This window comes from Melozone crissalis, unplaced genomic scaffold (genome assembly GCF_028551555.1).
Source record: "Melozone crissalis strain CALT ecotype California unplaced genomic scaffold, PUWL_Pcris_2 ptg000081l_1, whole genome shotgun sequence".
Taxonomy (NCBI): domain Eukaryota; kingdom Metazoa; phylum Chordata; class Aves; order Passeriformes; family Passerellidae; genus Melozone; species Melozone crissalis.
Genome location: NW_026535858.1, coordinates 6,673,263 through 6,692,757, shown reverse-complemented (window position 1 = coordinate 6,692,757; position 19,495 = coordinate 6,673,263). Strand labels below are relative to the sequence as shown.

Genomic DNA, 19,495 nt, shown 5'->3' with positions numbered 1-19,495 from the left:
GCCTGGGCTGCCTGGAGGAGGCCAGACCTCACAGCGTCCTGGCGACACCATAATATTTATTGATTTATTGATATATATATTTTTTTTTCTTAAATAACGGAACTTTTATCCGAATTCAGGGCATTTTAAAAACTGGGCACACACATCCCCTCGTCCCCTCACTTTCAAGCTGTTCACTTCTCAGCAGAGCCAGGGTGGAGGGTGGCAGAGGGGACAGGGGCAGTGCGAGGATGGGCGCGCATTGTGGTCGGCACCCACTGCTGCTGGGGAGGAGCCCCCTTCCTTCCTTCTTTCCTTCCTTCCTTCCTTCCTTCCCCTCCGTGCTGGGACCACTCCCCCAGCTAGCCAGAAGCACAAAGAGGAGCAGCACACTGGGAGTTGCTCCCTCCTCCCGCATGCAGGGGCAAGGATGGTGCAGGAGTTTACAGACGCCTTCTCCAAGCGCTTCCACCCCGGTGCAGCGCCCGTGTGCGAGTCCTTCCATGCCCAGCACACAAATCTTCCACCTCAGCAGGGTTTTTAAACATGGTAGGGTTCATCCTCAAGCTGGTGTAACCTGACAGCCAGGCAGGTTTATGTTCCCTGAGGATCTAGCCTGCCAATGCAGCCTTATCACTGGATTTACACTGTGTATCTTCCTTAACTCGTATCTGGGAGAAGGGGGTAAGGAGGTTTTTGTTTATGCAATGATTTTGTACACTCTTGAATGTCACTTGCCACACTATGCATGATAGAACAGACCTTTTTGAAAAGCAAGCCATAGTACCCTGGAACAATTAAACAATTTTGTGAAGTGACATAAGAAGATATTTTGTAATTGTCTGTAAAAAGTGTTAATGTCAGAGCTGTTTCTTGGTCACCCTATATTTATGTCTAAAAGCACTTTAGTAATCTGGATTTTTGAATGTGGCTCTTCCTGTATTGTCCACCATTTATTTATTACACATCCATAAATAAAATTGTGGTGTATCTTTGGTTTTCATGCTCTCTATTGCAATTCATACCTTCCTTTGACACATCTCATGGCAGCTGCTGAACTGGCCCATGCGCACGCCTCGACAGCTCTCCTGGAACACCTCCAGTTTCATCCACCAGCCAAAACATAACGGAAAATTATCAAAATCTGAGTAATTCCAATTTGGAAAGTGTCTTGACACAGCTCAGGGGGTGTGTGGGGCAGGTACTGATGCTGTCCCTGCTGCTGGGCCTGGCTGCTCTCACAGCTGCAGCTGCAGGCTGTGCTGGGCAGGGGGACAGAGGGGGGACATTTCCTGGGAAGAGCAGAGCACAGCAGTAAGTGGCACGTGCAGATTTCCTGCTTTTCCCCTCCTTGGCTTGGCCAGACCCCTACAGGCTGCTGTGGGGAGGGGTAACACATGCATGGCAAATACAAGCTTTGCAGGGGAAAAAAAAAAAAAAAAAAATTTTGCTGGGGGGGCTGTGGGGAGCACGGTTCAGGAAAGGACCAGCCAGGGCTTATTGCAGCAGCAATTAGGCTCACTGAGAGCCGAGACTTAGCACATTGGAGGCCTAATCCTGCCTGAGCAGCATCTGCAAACCTTTTATTTGGGCTGTGCCACGCTGGCACTGGATGCTTGCAATCCTTTTTATTTATTTATTTATTTTTTTCCCCTTTGGTCTGCCTGCGTGCAGATGGCCTGGCTCCTTGCCTTGTGCTGGCTGCAGGGCTGTGAGAGCAGGCACGTCACCACCACCAGCGCTACAAGGGGAGACTCTGTGGATCCAGCATGCACGGGGAGCGCTCCTGGCAGTGCCTGGTGGGATCCCAGCGCTCACCACAGGCTGGCAAGGAGGAGCCAAGAGGAGGGCTGCTGGCAGGGAAGTGTCCACTGTCCTCCAAGGTCACTGCTTGGAACAGCAATTGCAGTAGGGCAGCACATTCCAGTTGTTGCTTCCGGTTTGATCCGTCCTGAGATCACTGGCAGCCAGACCCAGCCATGGCTCAGCCAGTGCTGGTTCAGTGACAAGAGTGTGACCCTGATGCCAGGCAATGGCTGCCACTTGCACACATCTCCACTGCTCCATGTGAGACCCCACAGCCGTCCTGGTGACCACACCAGGGCCCGGTGCCATGAAATTCCCTTTGTAAGGAGCCCCGGGCATCCCTCAGCCACAAGTGCTGGGCTTGCTCTAGCAGAGCCCAGCAGAACATTGTCACAGACATATTTTATGAAAAATCCTTTTGCTAGAATCTTTTCTTCTGAGAAGCTTCAGCTTTTCCATGTTTTGCTGCTTTGGAATGTGATCTGGAGAATTGTTTCCCCAGCATGTGAAAATTGTTTTTTTATTTGATGACCAATGACAGCCACCTGTGTTGAGGCTGTGAGCAGTCACAAGATTTTATTATCATTCCTTTTCTATTCCTTGCTAGCCTTCTGATGAAATCCTTTCTTCTATTCTTTTAGTATAGTTTTAATATAATATGTATTTTAAAGCAGAGATAAAATGACTCAACCACTGGAAGTCAGAATTTTCTTACATCCCAGTGATGGGCCCAGAGCAGAGAAGGCTGCAGGGCTGCATTTGCAGAAGCATCTTCACTGTGCCATTTTCGTACAGCTTCAGCAATGTTCATATCTGTGTCACTTTGTTTTGGCCAATCCTGCCGAGCCGCAGGTTGGATTTTCAGACTGGGAGCTCAGAGAGCGAGTCCGAACGCTTTGTAAGCGCTCCCTCGTGTGGAGCTGGGCGATGGGACACGGCGAGGAGGAGGAGGAGGGGAGGAGAGGATGTATTAACATTTTAATAATAAATGTAATCTTGTAATTAAAAGGTAGCTTTTGTAATTAAAATAAGAACGATGATAGTGGAATTTTTTTAGAATGGAATGAGGCACTCGCACCGGAGAGCAGCCACAGGACACCTAAATCTTTCAGAGAAAAAGAATTTATTGCCCTCTTATCTGAAGAAACGAACTTTTTCCCGCCTCGAAGGTGCTGTTAGGATTAGAAGGAAGAAGTTGATGATGACCAGACAGAATCCTGTGTTTGAATGGAATTTATGTGCTATATATGTATAGCACATAGATAGATGTATGAATATGCAACAGGCTGTTGTTTTTAAGGGTTAATCCTCTGTTAACGTGGGTCCTTTTCCAGGCTTATGCTGCCCAGAAAAAGGTACCCGGACATCCGCAACTCTTTATCTTTATTGTCTCATATTGTCCTAATCCAAATTGTCCAAATTATTATTACTCTAATTGTATTACTATTTTTATAACCATTTTATTACTATTAAACTTTTAACATTTAAAAAACGAGTGATTGGGGTTTTTCACACAGGCCAACCCTGTCCTGGGGTGCATCAGGCACAGCATCGCCTGCTGCATGAGTGAGGGAGGGGATTGTTCCCCCCTGCTCTGCACTGGGGCGGCCTCACCTCGAGTTCTGGGGGCAGCTTTGGGCGTTGCCATGTAAAACAGACATTAAAATTGTTCGAGAGCTTCCAAAGGAGGGCTACGGAGGTGGTGAAGAGCCATCCTTGTGAGGAGACTGAGGAGGGACCCCATCTCAGTCTGCACGATTAAAGCAGTGGGGCAGACGCTCATCTTTTGTCTGTGGTGACCAGCGACAGGACCCGAGAGAATGGCTCTAACGCTGTATCAGGGGAGGCTTAGGTTGGATATTAGGAAAAGTTTCTTCACCCACAGGGTGGTGGGGCACTGGAACAGGCTCTCCAGGGAAGCTGTCACAGCACCAAGCCCGACAGAGTTCAGTGGGTGTTTGAACAATACTCTCGGGCATTCTCTGTGATTACTGGGGCTGTCCTGGGCAGGGACAGAAGTTGGGCTTTGATGATTCTATGTGTCCCTTCCAACTCAGACTATTCTATGACTTCCTAGGTTAATTCAGCACTAACACCAATACAAGTCCATTCTTTTAAACCAGCTGCACGTGTCCAGCCCGCACAATCTCCTCAGGCGAGGCCACCGAGTGTCCTTTCCCTCGATCCTGCACTGTGCGGCCGTGAGGCTCGCGGGGGGCTCGGAACAGCAAAATCCCCGCCCGCCTTTTCGGCAACCTTCACTCTCTGGGAGGGTGAATCCGCAGGTTCTGGCTCTGCAGGCTGCGGGAACCGGGGAGGACGGGCCCGAGTGTCACGGTCACGGGGTGTCGCTGCCGCCCGCGCGGCTCGGAACGAGCGCCGGAGCGCAGCGCCCCAGCCCGGAGCGCACCTCCCACTCTGCGGCCTGGGCGGAGTGTGGAGGGCACCGCGCTCCGCCCCGGCCCGGCCCCGCTGCCTGTGCCCCCGCTCCGCTCCGCCCCGGCCCGCCCCCGCTGCCGGCGCGATGGCGGTGGCCGTGCTGCGGCCGCTGGACGCGCCGCCGGCGGAGCTGTGGCCGGCCACGGCGCTGCTGCTGGCGCCGGCGGGGCTGTGCGCGGCGCTGCGCGGGCGGGGCGGCGCGCTGGTGCTGGCGGTGCGGCCGGCGGGGCGCGGCGGGGCGCAGCCGGTGCTGCTGAGCGCCGTGGCGCTGGAGGCGGGCGGGCGGCGCGGCGCGGAGCTGTGGCTGCGCGGGGCGCTGCTGCGGCGCCTGGGGCTGGCGGCCGGCCGCAGGGTGGCCGTGTGGCCCGTGCGGCGCCCGCCGGCGCTGGCCTGGGTGCTGCTGGGGGCGGCGGGCCGGGCCGGGAGGCTGGCGGGCGGCGCGGTGCTGGCGCGGCGGGGCGAGGCGCTGCCGGGGCCGGGCCCCGGGCCGGGCCCGCTGGTGCTGGAGGCGCGCCCGGCGCTGCAGGGGTTGCTGGGCAGCGGGACGCGCACCGCCCTCGCCCCCCCGCCGCCCGCCCCGCCGGGCACCGCCCGCGGCCGCCCCCCCTCCGCCGCCGCCGCGCCGCCCCTCGTCTCCCGCTTCGCCGCCGCCTCCGGGCCGCGGCTGCGGGCGGTGCCCGGCGGGACGGGCGGCGGCGGCGGCGCGGAGCTGTGGGTGAGCCGGCGCGGGCTGCTGGCGCTGGGGCTGTTCCAGGGCGAGTGGGTGCGGGTGGGCGCCGAGGGCGCGGCCCGGGAGCACCTGGCGGCGCTGCTGGCGCGGCCGCCGCCATGGGAGTACCCGCGGGCCGCCCGCCGCGGGCCGCCCGACGGCACCGCGCTGCTGGCCCCGGCCCTGGCCTTCAACCTGGGCTGCGACCCCGCCGCCGCCGCACAGCTCCGGCTGCAGGTGAGCCACGGCCGGGCAGACGGGGAGCGGGGCGGCGGCAGCCGCGGCTCACGGTGCGCACCCTGCCCTCCGCAGAGGTACGAAAGGAGCGGAGCCGCGGATGGGAAGGGCAGCCGGTCCGTGCTGTCTGTGCCGCCGTTCGCTAAGGAGCTGCACCTGGAGATCGTGTGCTCGCCGGAGTACAACAGCCGGGGGAGCTACGGCTGCGTGCTCTACAGGCACTTCGAAACGCCGCGGTGAGCTGTGCGCCGTGCGCGCTCGGGGCAGAGGCGCTGTCCGGCTGTGCCACACGCTGGGGATGTGCACATCCACGCCCCCAGTGCGGGTGCTGTGTAGCTTTGGAATATCCCCTTGCATTGTCCTGTCAGGAGTATGCTCTGCTTGGACACAACACTCTTGTCCTGTCCTTCGGGAGTCATCCACAAGTCTCTGTGTTTTCTGTAAAAACACAAGTGGTGCAGGGCAGGGAGGCCACACAACCAGAAGGATTTACTCTCTTTCACTCCTGAAACTGTCTGGGTTTTTTGTAGGCTGGTCCAAGAAGGAGACATCCTGTGTGTTCCAACATTTGGAAATGCTGAGTTTATAGAACTAAATGCAGACAAGTTCCTAAGGTAGGTCAACTCACTGTGGCTCTATTGGTATCAGAAGAGCAAAGATGCTTTTCCATTATTGACTCTCTTGAAATCAGTTTATTCCATTCTGATCTGTCCCTGGATTTTATTTTTTTGTCTGTCTATTAATATACGGGGAAGAGGGAAATGTTTTTGCTGGATTATGGAGGGCTGAAGCTAAGAGGGAGGCCTCTGTTAGCTCATTTGAATAGTTGGGAAGGGAAAAAAGGAGAAAGAGAGGTAGAGCAACTGATGGGGATAAAGAGTGAAGAGGAAAGGGTGGCTTGAGGGCAGTCAGAGCCACATAAACAAAACAAAGTGGCAGCTGGGCTTCTCAACTTGTGACAAACAACAAAAAGTGCATATAAGCCCTAGTAGTTCATGTTAGATTAACTTTCTGTTTGGCCACCAGTTCTGCCTTTCTTGGTTTTGCTTGTGTGGCTTTGGGACAGTTGTGCTAAATGGGAGAACATCCCCTTTGTATCAGGATAAGGGTGCTCCCAGTGGCATTCCCAACATTCCCATTGGCTGATCCTTGTGCATGCTGCAAGAGGACAAGAGTGTCTCTGCTTACCTGTGCTTATCAGCTGTCTTCTTGTTGACGTTTATATTGTTCCTTCCTTCAAGATCTTGGCTAAGCGCTTCAGAATGCTTGTTTGTTTTCCCTTAGGTGGCCAGAGCTTTATTTCAAGGTGAAGAGGATCGTCGGCATGGTGGAAGGCGAGCAGTCCGAGGGTTACCTGGTGGACACCCAGAACACGTCTCTCTATCTGGTGAGATGGTGCTGGAGAGCAGAGGGGGGAGATCTGAGGCTGAGCTTGCACTGTGGATTACAAGTGTACCTGTGGAGGCTTGTGCCTCCTGTGTCACAGACATCTTTTCATTAAAATCCTTTCGTTAGGAGTTTTCCTGCTGAAGCTGAGAAGTTTCAGCAACAAAGTGTAAACAATGGCTATCTGCTGCTGTGGAATGCAACAGGTGGATCCATGATTGGTCTCCTGTGGATGTTTAGATTTACTGACCACTCATCTCAGAGCTAGGTCTCACTCTCTGCTGAGACACAGACCTTTGTTATTCATTCTTTTTCTATTCTTACCTTAGCTAGCCTTCAGAGAACTTTTCCTTCTATTTCTTTTTAGTATAGTTATAATGTAGTATATATATCATAAAATAATAAATCAAGCCTTCTGAACATAGATTCATCATTCTCGTCTCTCTCTCACCCTGAAGACCCTTGTGACCACTGTCACACTCCTGCCATTGCAAAATGACATTTCAGGGCAGATGTTGTCACTTGGCACTGGTTTTTACCTGTGTGGCGCTTTTGCTTCCTCACAGGTGGGTTCAACAAACAGCACTGTGCCATCTGCCCCAGCCCGTAACAGCAGTGAGTTCTGGAGCAGTTTGTCCCCTGCGGGGCTTTCTGACGTGGTGAAGCAGCTCTGCGATGCCCTCCGGCCCCACCTGCGCCGTCGGTGAGTGGGAATTCCTTGGGGGGAGCCCTGGGAGCGCTGGGGCCGCAGGCAGAGCTCCCCTCGGTGTGCGTTGCAGGGCCAGCGCGCTGAGCGGCGCGGGCAGCGTGCTGCTCTCGGGGCCCGGCGGCAGCGGGAAGCTGATGGCTGTCAGAGCTGTGTGCAGCTGCCTCAACCTCCACCTCCTCAAGGTAATTCCTCCTGGGCACGGTGGATTGGTGGATTTACAGCAGACACGGGATTATGGAAATGTGTTTCAAGTCGGCCCTGCTGCAGCCGTGACATGAGGCTATCCAGGAGCTGCTTCCACGTGCAGATGCAGACAAATAATGCTGAGATCTTCTTTAGCTGAAGGAAAAGAAAAGCAGCCCTTGGTTTCATGCTAGCACGTGTACCAGACCTGGCTCAAAGTCTCTTGGTGTGTAAAACAGCTGCTCTGTGACTGTGTTCACATTCACCAGCACCCCCTGCCAAGAGCAGGGAAGTGTCAGGTGGAATTCACTGGAGTTGGTTTAATGTGGAATATGGTACAGTTCCAGCTGACTGTCAGTATTAAGGATTTAGTTTTATGTCAATGGCCCATGAAAACTCGGGCTCTGCTCTCTGTATGTGTAAAAAATCAAATCACATTTTATGAAACAAATTCAAGAGTGCGTGCAATTGCTGTGCAAATCCATTTCTTGACACAGCTTGAACATCATGCACAGTTCTGGTCTCCCCATCACAAAAGCATAAACCTGAACTGGAAAAATTCAGAGAAGGACACTGGGTAAGATCAGGGGTCTAGACCAGCTTCTGTGTGGGGAAAAGCTGAATAAATTCTTCAGCTTGAAAAGGAAAGAATGAAGAGAGAGTCTGATACAAGTTTTTACAAGATCTTTCTGAAAGAGATTTTTCAGAAGGGCTTGAGAGGTCAGCAGAGCAAGGAAGGTGTTTATTTTTCCCTGTGCCAGCATGAGGCCTTTGATTGTCAGATGAAGCTGGTGGGAGCAGGCAAGCTAAAGGAGATGTTTCTCTGTGTAAGTGAGAGTATTTGGTTGAGAAATCTACTGTTACAAAACCACATCTGACTGGGAAAAGCCCTTTTGATGGGAATGTTATGTGCCTGGATGGCCAAAATGAGGTCTAGCACCTGTCTCTGTCCAGCACAAAAGGTTCTGGGAACCAGCAGAGTCTTCAGTGACTTGTTAAAATTGCTATTTTCTTCCAGCATACCTCTTTTGTTCACTCTGACAGCCCAGGATTATCCCACGAATGCTTTAATTTCCTTGGACCTGTAGAGATATGTTTGCAAAAGTGAGAGGAAGTCACGTGGTGACTTTTCTAGGAGCCTTTCTGAAATTCTGCAAGGACGTGGAAGAAGAAGAAAAATGGAAAGAATAGGGCTGGAAGATTCCTCTTTTCGTGGAAGGAAATCTAATATCCACCACTTGATAAACAACTTTTTGTCCTTTCTCTCTGCCTTTCAGTGCTTGCATACAGATACTGCTGCCATTACAACCCTACAACTCCTGGGTTTTTTCTGTAGTACATGGAGCACAGGAGTTCCTCTGCACTGTGTCCCTGTCCTTGCCCTTTAGGGAGCTGTTCTCCCTGCTTCGGGCTGAGGATGAAGCTCAGGGAGTCCTGAGGTTGGTTTGAGTCTCTCTGGACAACCTCACAGCAGCAGGAGGCAGCACTGCCTGTTCAAGGCTCACCAGTCACCTCTTCCCTTGCATGACTTCAGCAAGTGTTTGCTTTGTAAACAGTGTCTGGGCCTCCTGCCATCTCTAACTTCCCCCCAAACACCCATCACCTTTACCTTCCTCCTGCACTTTGAGCAGGTCTGGCACTGGTTGAGCAGTTTCCTGGGCCTCCTCCTCTACTTACTGCACTGTTGTGCAGGATACTTTGTCCTCCCTGTCTTCCACAGCTCTCATCTCCCTTCCAGCTCTTATCTCTTCCAGCTGAGGTTGCTGAGCTGTGATATCCACTGTATTGATTTCTCTGGTCCCTTTGCCTCATCTTTTTCAGATAAGACCCTCCTGCCTCCCTCACCTCTTGCAGAGAAGCAAGGGACAGCCATTTATCCATGCTAAGGCATCCAGAACGTGCCTATTTTGAATACGACCTGAATGTCATATTCAGGAAATATTGGGAAACACCAAGTTTGATGTCCTCTGAGCCATGAATTGCCTGTGCAAAGCTTTGTGGGATGTTGTCCTATGTCCCCCCCAGCCGTGCATGTTGAAAGTGCCTTGTGTGTGTGTCTGGCAGGTCGATTGTGTCAGTTTGTGCAGTGACACCAGTGCAGCCACAGAGGAGAAAGTGCAGGTGGCCTTCAGCCAGGCCCAGCAGTACCAGCCCTGTGTGCTCCTGCTCAAAGACATTGAGGTGCTTGGCAGAGAGCGAGACGGGCTCGGGGAGGACGCCAGGGTCATTGCTACCCTCAGGCAGCTGCTCCTGGACACAGAGCCAGCACTGAGGTATGGACCCTGCACCATATTGTGGGTATTCAAGGTAATTGCTTGCTTCTGCCAAGGGAGAAGCAGAGACAGAGAGCTGAGACCATGCACTGTCCCCTTTCTCCCCACAGCCACCCCGTGCTGGTGGTTGGCACAACCTGCAAGCCCCAGGATGTTCCCACAGATGTGCAGACTGCTTTCCTCCATGAGGTGAAGATTGAGGCCCCTTCAGAGGAGCAGAGGAGGTCGATGCTGAGCATGCTGACTGCCAGCCTGCCTCTGGGCAAAGAAGTGAGCCTGTCCAAGCTGGCCCGCAGGACTGCAGTGAGTAAAACCGCAGCAGCACGTGGCCATGGCCAGGCTGGCAGTGCTGGCCTTGGAGAAAGGGGGTAATTCCCACAGCCCAAACAACTTCTTCAGTGGCTAATCCTGGTGCTCAGACATCAGCTTTTAAATGTAGATTTCTAGTCCATGCCTTTTGCAGGGGTGTTGGCTGATGTTCGGCTCTGCTAATAAAAAAAAATGAAGCTAGAGCCTTGAAGCAGGAACAGCTTGCTCAAGGAACAGCTCTGCAAGGAATTTTTCCCTATGCTTTTTATGGCCTAGGTGTAGCTGTGGTGAGGGACTGAAGTGATGCTCTTTGTTTCCACATTCACAGGGATTTGTGCTGGGAGATTTCTGTGCCTTGTTGTCCCACAGCAGCCGGGCTGCTTGCACCCGCATCCAGGCCTTGAGGTAGCACAGGCAGCGGGGTGGGGAGGGCAGGGGCTGCAGTTATGGGGCAGAGCCTGACTCCTTTCCCTTTCTTTCCTCACCAGTTTTCCAGGTGGGCTGAGCGAAGAAGTGGAGAGGGATTTTTGCACTGCAGGGTTCCCGGTGCTCGAGGAGGATTTTAGTGCTGCACTGGAGCAGCTGCATGATGCCCACTCACAGGCAGTGGGGGCCCCAAAGGTGAGAGGTTGGGGCACAAGGAGGGGCTGGGTTCTGCAGAGCTCTTGGCTCAAGATGCCCATCACAGATCTTGCAGGGCTGTGTTCTGACATGTTGTTTCCTGCTCTGTCCTTCCCTGTATTCCCTCAGTTTTCAGTGGGAAACAGTCCTCTGGACTTTCCCCCATCAGTTTCCTCCCTCTTGGCTTGGAATTTGTCAGGGAAGCTCGTGCAGTGCTAAATGCAGACCAGTGGTGCTGGAGGGGTGCCAGCTGTGCAGCTTGGGGGGCAGAGCTGCCTCCCTGAGATCTCCCCAGCCACCTGGCCTGAGGGGACAGCGAGGCTGTGGCACAGGCTGGTGGGGCAGTTTCTCCACAGGTGTGATAAGTCTTAGGCTTGATCTCTGGCCTTGGATGCTGCTTGAGCTGGGATGGACTTTTCTGACGGACAGGCAGTTTGAAGAACTTGGAGTTTCTTCAGGGAGAGTCTGAGAAAACCAGCACTCAGCTGCTCAGAAGGGGTGTGATCTGCCTCTGGCAGCTCAGCCCCCAGGGAAGCAGCATTTGGGGTGACTGGTTTGGCTGGGCAATGTGGTGTTAGGACCAGGCAAAGTGATCAAAAGCTCTTTTCCACGCCCATGAGTGCCAACAGCTGAGTTCAGCACAGGACAGGAAGCCTTGGCCTTGGAGCAGTTCCTCTGGCACCTTCCCCAGCTGCCCACTTGATTCATGGAGTGAGCTCTGTTTAATGGTGTTTGCCAAGTTTGCTGTAAGACAGATAACCACAGAGCATGCTCAGCACTGAGCTGTGTGAATGGGAGTTGATTTTGTTTGCATTTTACATTCCTTTATTGATTTCTTAGTAATTGGTTGTGGTCAGGAAGCCCATTAGCAGACCTGGATACTCTCAACATTGCTTTCAGTTCCCTGCTTGCAGTTTCTGGTGAGTCACACATTTGTCTGCACTTACAGCCTGAGCCTTCTGGAGAGAGCTGATTCCAAACCTCCACTTGTTAGCAGTGTCTGCACCCTGTCTTAGACTTACAATGTGCTCCCCTGAAAACAACCTTGCTGCAGTTTTCCTGTGCTCATGTCTGTAGAGCTCTCTCTAGCAAGGCAGGATGAGCAAAATTGCAGAGGAGAGGGCAGCTCTTCCATTCTTTGTCACTGCAGAAGAAGGGCCAGTGACCTTTTGCTTTATAAGTTGGCCTATTTTTGTTTGGCCTAATTTTCCTGGTGGACAGCTAAAGAAATAAAATAAGATAACATCATTTCCAGTAGTGAAGGAAGGAGATGCACATTAGCTGTGGGGGGGGAAGAATTTTGCCCTAAGCTATTTTTGAACTCCCCACTTGTGCTGGCACCAGCAGGTGGGGGGGGAAGTGTGGGGCTTTCCCAGGAGAGCTGCTCTGACTCTCAGGAGGATGTCATGCATGCTGTGGCATTCCAGCTATTCCTAAAGTGCAGAGCAGAGCAGCAGCATGCTCTGGGATAGTTTTGCTCAGCACGAAATAACCCAAGAGGCCTTGGCTCACCCATCTGAGGTTTGGTGTCTTCTCTCTGTTCTCCCTGACCCCTCACATGTCTTCAGCTGACCCCCTCGTGAGCACACATGGACTTTGTTCTTGCATCCTCCTTCCAAGACCAGTGAGTGTTCCATACACTGTCCTGCAGGATGTCCCTCTGTCACATCCTCCTTGCCATCACAGAGCTCAGGGCAGCCCAGATTCTGTCCCTCTGCAAGGTGTGAAGCCCTTGCACAGTTGATTTTTAATTTTTATTCTTATTTTTGCCTTCCTCACGCATCCCAAAGGCTGCCTGCAGCAAGACTCTCTCCCCTCAAAGCTGCAGATACTTTTTGCTGACATAGGATCCCAGGGGCAGGATTGGAGTCCTCCTTCCACTGGGATCCTCCTCCCAGTGGAGGATTGGAGATGAAGCACACTCTGTGAGTGCAGCGTGCCTGAGGATGTGTTTGTACAGTTTGGTTCTCCCTTGCAAAACTCAGAAGAGGGGAAATGTAGATTTTGGATGCTGGAGCTGCCCAGGCACGCTCGGGGCTCAGGAGTGAGTGCTGACAAGGATTGTCCCTCTGTTGGCAGATCCCCTCGGTGTCCTGGCAGGATGTTGGTGGGCTGCAGGAGGTGAAGAAGGAGATCCTGGACACTATCCAGCTGCCCTTGGAGCACCCAGAGCTGCTGTCCCTGGGTCTGTGCCGCTCTGGGCTGCTGCTGTACGGGCCGCCAGGGACAGGGAAGACCTTGCTGGCAAAAGCTGTGGCAACAACATGCACCATGACGTTCCTGAGGTGAGGAGAAATGTGAGGGGGGTTCTCACAATGGATCTGACTTCCTGCTGGCAGGGCATGGGTGTCTCTAACTGGCTTCCTCCTCTCCCTGCCCCACAGTGTGAAAGGACCAGAGCTCATCAACATGTACGTCGGGCAAAGCGAGGAGAACGTGCGCAATGGTGAGGACGTGCATCCTGCTCCTGCATGTGGGGACATGGGGCTTCTCTGTAGAGCTTCAGGGAAGGAGGCAGTACCTAAACCCCCCTTCCCAGCTCCCACCACAGCTCTCAGCAAGGGTTTGAACCCAGCTGTCTCCTACAGTCCGTTCCCTGCTGCCTGCAGCTTCCCCTCCTGCTCTCTCTGCTCCTGTTGCTCCTGTCCCTGGTGTTCTGATGGGACAGCAGCTCCCCAGAGACACAGCTGAGCCTCAGGGCCCATCCTGCTTGGACAGCAGCTCCTCAGAGTCACAGCTGAGCCTCAGGGCCCATCCTGCTTGGACAGCAGCTCCTCAGAGACACAGCTGAGCCTCAGGGTCCATCCTGCTTGGACAGCAGCTCCCCAGAGGCACAGCTGAGCCTCAGGGTCCATCCTGCTTGGACAGCAGCTCCTCAGAGTCACAGCTGAGCCTCAGGGCCCATCCTGCTTGGACAGCAGCTCCTCAGAGTCACAGCTGAGCCTCAGGGTCCATCCTGCTTGGACAGCAGCTCCTCAGAGTCACAGCTGAGCCTCAGGGCCCATCCTGCTTGGACAGCAGCTCCCCAGAGGCACAGCTGAGCCTCAGGGCCCATCCTGCTCAGTGCTGTCTGTCCACATTCTATTGAGACACTCAGGCAGGAGCAGTTGGTGGTACAGTGGACATCTAGTTTCCATCCACACCTGTTCCCTGCTGGGAGTGTAGCAGGTCCTGTTGCTGTTGACTGCTCCTCCATGTCTTTTTCACCTTTTGTGCTGTCTCCCCACAGTGTTTGCCAGAGCCAGGGCAGCTGCTCCCTGCATTATCTTCTTTGATGAGCTGGATTCCCTGGCCCCCAGTCGTGGGCGAAGTGGAGATTCAGGGGGTGTCATGGACAGGTGAGTGAGCATCAGGTGTCCTTGGGAGAGCAGGATTCCTGCCTCAGCTACAGGCAGTGCATGAGATTGCCCTGAAAGGCACAGTCCATTCCACCTCTCTTTCTCTGTTTTTCCCCCTCTCTGCTCTCTTCAGCTCTCAGCATGGCCTGTCTCCTCTCTGAGCATTAGTACTGCTGTTTGCATTGCCTCAGGTTCCCGATTGCCCAAGCTAGTTGTGCAAACATTTGGTTAAGACAGTCTCCTCCATCTGCTTCTGTGGCTGCCAAGTGCTCCCTTTGGCCTCTCCAAGGTCACCCTTCACACCCCTGCCGTTCTGCCCTCCTATTAGCTGCTGCTCCCTGTGGTGGGAAACCTTTCAGGTGCTCCTGGTAGAAGCAAAGTGTGTACAGCTTAGAGATACCCAGGAACAGGGTTATTTTCCCTAGGCCTCCTCTGCTCTTCTGCTAAGTTGGCAGTCCCCATCCAGTCTTCCTGTTCTGAAGGACTGTCTGAGATTTGGACTACTTTGCAGTGAGCCCATGTGCTTACTGGCTGTGCTGATGGAGAAGTCTGGATGGCTGTGTAAGGGTTCTTCAGGGAAGAGAAATAGGAGCTGAAGTCTGAGAAATGGACCTGCCACTGTCCTCAATTCTTCCTTTTTCAATGAGAGAGACACTGGGTGACTTGCCAAGTTCTAAGTGTCCTGTCTTGCTCCCTGCAGAGTTGTCTCACAGCTCCTTGCAGAGCTTGATGGCCTTCATTCCAGCAGAGAGGTGTTTGTCATTGGAGCCACCAACAGGCCTGACCTCCTGGACCCAGCTCTGCTACGGCCGGGCAGGTATGTCCCACCCTGCCAGGCAGGTATGTCCCACCCTGCCCTGCCTCACTCAGGGGGGTTCCCCACAGCTCCTCAGGCCCTGGTGAGCAGGACTGTGTCCCCAGCACGTTCCCTCTGCAGAGATTGTTTGTGAAGGCCCCTGGCTCACAGGAAGCCAGGAGGGGGCTGATGCCTGTGGCTGTAGCAGCAGTGTGAGATACCATGGCTTGTTGCCCCCACTGCTCTGGTTGCTGCCCCAGCAGCACAGCAGGGCCATGAGGGAGCTGCTTTTGCACCAAACAATGGCAGGAATTGGTGCCCCAGGGCCCTTTCTGCACAGCTGCCCCCCAGCCAGTCCTCAAGCCTGTGACTTGCTTGTCCTGGGGCAGCACTTTGTATCTGCTGTTGTTGGACCCTGGTGGTTCCTGTGTGTCCATTTCCCCAGCCTGCTACTGTCCCTCCAGCACGTGGGCTGCTTCAGGCTCTGTATCACCCACAAACTGGACAGCAAAAGGAGCTGTCCTGCAGCTCCTGGTGCACAGGGCTGAGCCCTTGTGGCAGGTTTGCTTTGGCCTGTGCCCAGCTGCCCTCTCTGTGCTGACAGGTTTGACAAGCTGGTCTACGTGGGCATCAGCGAGGACCGGGAGTCGCAGCTGCAGGTGCTGAGTGCTGTCACCAGGAGGTGAGTGACCCTGTGCTCCTGCAGCCTCCTCACACCACCTTCCAGGGGGTCACAGCCCTCCTGGGGCTGATGCACAGCGTGTGCTCCGTCTTGGCTTCATGTCTGAGCCCTGGGGAGCACTTGAGGTCGCTGAGCCACAGCCAGTGGGTAGGGTAGGAGGACAGAGCGATTTCCAGCTGGGACTGGTTTTTCTACAGGATGGGTGGAGCTCAGCCTGCCTGTCCAAGTGGAGGGGTTGGTAGAGTTTTCCAGCCATGTGCTCTTCTTATGGAGCTCAGCCAGATCCTGATGGTGTAGTAGGACTCCAGTGCAGCTGCAGGACAGGAAGCTCCCATTTGATTCCTGCAAGAGAATTTCCCCAGCTGTTTGCCAGTCCAAGTGTGAGGGCAGCTCCATTCAGCTCATTGCCTCTCCTCCTGTGGTGCTCAGGGGTGTGACCCTGTTCACAGGGATTCTTGGATGAGGGAAGAGATGAGAATGTTGACTCCATGTTTCAGAAGGCTTGATTTATTATTTTATGATATATATTATATTAAAACTATACTAAAAGAATAGAAGAAAGGATTTCATCAGAAGGCCAGCTAAGAATAGAAAAAGAAGGAATAATAACAAAGGTTTGTGGCTCGGAGAGAGAGTCTGAGCTCGCTGAGATTGGCCATTAATTACAAACATCCAAGATGGGCCAATCACAGATGCACCTGTTGCATTCCACAGCAGCAGATAACCATTGTTTACATTTTGTTCCTGAGGCCTCTCAGCTTCTCAGGAGGAAAAATCTTAAGGAAAGGATTTTTCATGAAAAGATGTCTGTGACACAGGGGTGTTCAGACTGTGATCTGTGTGTCTTCCCCATCACTGGTTGTGTGGGATTGCAGGGTTTGGCTGCTTTTCCAGCTGCTCTGAGCTCCTGAGAGCATCTCTGGAGGGAGAGAAGCAAGCCCTGCATTTGGGGTACAGAGGTGCCCCCCACCACAGCTGGGTGAGTGGCTGTGATTGCCTCTGCAGGGACTCTGTCCTGGATAGCTGTGATCACCTCTGCCTGTCCCTGTGAGTTAGGAGGAGAGGTGAGAGTGTGGGCTGGCTGCCAGCAGCTTGTCACACCCTGTGTCTTGGCCACCATGCCCTCCAGCAGCTGCTGCTCCTACTGAGGGAGGCTCACTGTCTGCAGGGTGGCTCTCATGGGGTGGTTTGGGGTTACAGTGGTTTGTAGTCTCTCATTAAACATGTTCTCATCCAGCCATGACTGCAGGTTGTTCCCAGGCATGTGCAACACTTAATTTATGTAGGTGAGAAGTCAAACACCAGTGGCATAAACAGATGGTGTTCTAGAGAGTTCATCCTGCACCATGGTTCCAAGACTGATCCCTACATCCTTTGTGCTTCCTAGCCTGGAACCAGAGAGGCCCAGAGAAGCTGTGGATGCCCCATCCATGGATGTGTTCAAGCCCAGGCTGGCTGGGGCTTGGAGCATCCTTGTCCAGTGGAAGGTGTTCCTGCCTATGGCAGGGGAGTTGGAACTGGATGATCTTTAAGATCCCTTCCAACTCAGGCCATGCTGTGCTGTGGTGCTGTGATTTAAAGTTTCCTTTGATCCTGCTTAGCAGGAGAGAGGACCCTGCTGCAGGGATGTTTCAAAGAAAAGTGACTGTTGAAAAAAACAGTAAAGCAAACTTTTTTTTTTTTTTTTTTGAGCATGCAGAGCACATTCTGGAGGCAGCTAAGCATGAGTACTCTGCTTGTTCCTGCCCAGTCACACTGATCTGGTTTTTCTTGGCCTTTACACCTCTGTTTTTCTCTCTTGGCAGGTTTAAACTGGATCCTTCTGTGAATCTCACCACCATCCTAGAAAAATGCCCAGCTCAGCTGACAGGAGCAGACATCTATGCCCTGTGTTCAGATGCCATGATGTGTGCTGTCAAACGCAAGGTGGAGTGGATTGAGGAAGGTAGGAGCCCTGCCCTTACCTGTGCCAGCTGTTGGAGCAGCCCAGCACAGGGGCAGAGAGGAGAGTTAGCACTGCTGGGCTGTGTGAGAAGATCCTCAGCAGCTTTGGGACCACAGTGCTGGGCTCTGGGTTATTGCCAGGCAGGCAGGTTCTGCAGATGTGGTCATCTTGGCCCAGGGGGAAGGAGAGAGACACAGCTTTTCCTTTGGTGGCTTTTGGATCTTACCAGCTGCTCATGTTCTCAGCCCTTCCATGTTGTTTCTCTCATGCAGGGCTGGATACTGAGAAGTCTGCTCTGATCCTGACCATGGAAGACTTTCTGCAGGCTGCTGCCAGGTTGCAGCCATCAGTGTCTGAGCAGGAGCTGCTCAGGTACAGACTCATCCAGCAGAAGTTTGCGGCCTCCTAAAGCTCAGCAGAGCTGGGGCTGCAGAACAGGCACAAACAGGCACTGCCTGCTCTCCTCTGAGTCCCCTTCTTTTGAGCTTGGGTGGAAATGGTGTCTGTGCAGTTGCCCAAGCCAAGGCCTGCTGGAAGTGCTGCTCTGCTCACCCAGGAGGGTGGTGGGTTCTGTGAGGGTCCCTCAGGTGTCAGCAGTGCATTGTGGCTGCTGGGAGCGTAGCAGGGTGATTTCCTTGCAGGGACAGAGCTGTGGGCAGTGTAGGGGTGTCTCCATGGCTGACAGGCCATTCTTTGGTGGGGGAGCAAGGCTCAAACTGCACCTGGTTTGGCAGCAAGTTCAGGGCTGAAGGCAGCTGCTGTTTGACTGTCAGCCCCCAGTGAGAGGTGCTGGCCAGAGGGGCAGCAGGACACAGGGCACTGCTGCTCCAGCTGCCCTGGACTTGACATAGTCTCTAAATAAATACAAGTGTTTTTAGCACTAGGTGCTCACTGCCTGACCTCAAGTTGTTGCTTCTGTTTGTGTCTGTAGGCTCAGGAAGGTCCCTGCAAATTTCTGGGTGGTGCAGAGAAATCATTGTCCTGCAGGTAGAGAGGGGAGCACACCTGTGAACTAGAGTGGGGCCACTCTCACCCTGCCAGAATGGCTGGAGCTCTTGTTGGATGAGGAATGCCTGAGGGAGAGGCACTTGCTTGGCTGGGAGCTGAGCTCCCTCTGCAGAAGGAGCCCAGTTCTTGCTGGAGACACTGGGTGACAGGACATGAGGCAATGGGAGCAAGTGGCAGCAAAGAAATTCCCATTGGATGAGAGGAAGAACTTGTCAGAGGGAGAGGGGGAGCTTCAGCCTTTGAAATACTCAAACCTTGTCTGGAACAGCTTGGAGCTGCCCAGTTTGCACTAATTTGTGCTGAGCACCACTTGGCCCAGACCCCCTGAGGTCCTGCCTCACCTCCCTGTGCAGCCTCACAGCAGCTGCTGGTGGCATTGCACATCCCCTGCTTCCCAACAAATGGCACTGGAGCTGGTTTGGCAGCCGCTGTGCCAGGTGCCTGCAGCTGCCCTCAGCTTTGTGCAGCCCCCAGGGAGTTGCTGGTGCCAGGTTTTGCCCCAGCTGCTGCAGGCACTGAGTCTGCTGACAGCTGGATCCCTGGGCGTGGCTGTGAGGGCCTGCTCCCCCTGGAGCTCCTGGTTCCACAGCAGCTTCTGGCATTCCATGGGTGAGCTTGCAGCTGGTGCTTGCCTGGAGCCCTGTGGCTCTGGCTCTGGTGCCTGAGCGTGTTCAGGCAGGGCTCTCCCTGACCGCAGTGCTCTGTGCTGCTGGATCTGGGCACCTCATCTTGCCCAGGGTGGGAGGGAGGGAGGGAGCTGCAGCCACAGCAGAAGCACTGCTGGAGGCTCCAGTGGGGGTGTGGGTACCCCTGTGTGGGGCTGAGGAGTGTGAAGAACAGGAGTCAGCGCCTGTTTGGGAGGTGCAGGTGAGATAACAGATCCAGCACACTGCTGTGAGCGGTGCTGCAGGGACTCAGCTGGGGTGTGCAACCACCTGGGAGCCAGCTCTCCCCTCCTTCCCTCTTCAAGGGGAGCCCCAAGCCCCACCTGCAGCTGAGGCCTTGGTGGGGCAGCTGTGCCTGCGCCCATCCTGTGCCCCCCAGGCTGAGCACCTCCTTCCACAGAGTCCTGAGG

General features: G+C 54.0%; 1 protein-coding gene across 1 annotated transcript; it reads left to right on the top strand.

Moving 5' to 3' along the window:
* The first annotated feature begins 4,309 nt into the window (after nt 1–4,309).
* Nucleotides 4,310–17,875, top strand: PEX6 (peroxisomal biogenesis factor 6). Its single transcript, XM_054290240.1, has 17 exons — nt 4,310–5,170; nt 5,246–5,406; nt 5,701–5,784; nt 6,455–6,557; nt 7,123–7,259; nt 7,336–7,447; nt 9,513–9,721; nt 9,832–10,024; nt 10,359–10,435; nt 10,519–10,651; nt 12,731–12,936; nt 13,036–13,097; nt 13,881–13,989; nt 14,690–14,806; nt 15,390–15,467; nt 17,273–17,412; nt 17,685–17,875. The coding sequence occupies exons 1-17, from the start codon at nt 4,310–4,312 to the stop codon at nt 17,819–17,821; spliced, it is 2,919 nt and encodes a 972-aa protein (XP_054146215.1). The 3' UTR covers nt 17,822–17,875.
* The last annotated feature ends 1,620 nt before the right edge of the window (nt 17,876–19,495 follow it).

Bases quoted from the DNA above. Each gene is read 5' to 3' on its own strand.
- PEX6 (XM_054290240.1), top strand. From the start codon at position 4,310: ATGGCGGTGGCCGTGCTGCGGCCGCTGGACGCGCCGCCGGCGGAGCTG. The intron at 10,436-10,518 runs GTAGCACAGGCA...TTTCCTCACCAG, and splicing joins ACCCGCATCCAGGCCTTGAG to TTTTCCAGGTGGGCTGAGCG. The intron at 14,807-15,389 runs GTATGTCCCACC...CTGTGCTGACAG, and splicing joins GCTCTGCTACGGCCGGGCAG to GTTTGACAAGCTGGTCTACG.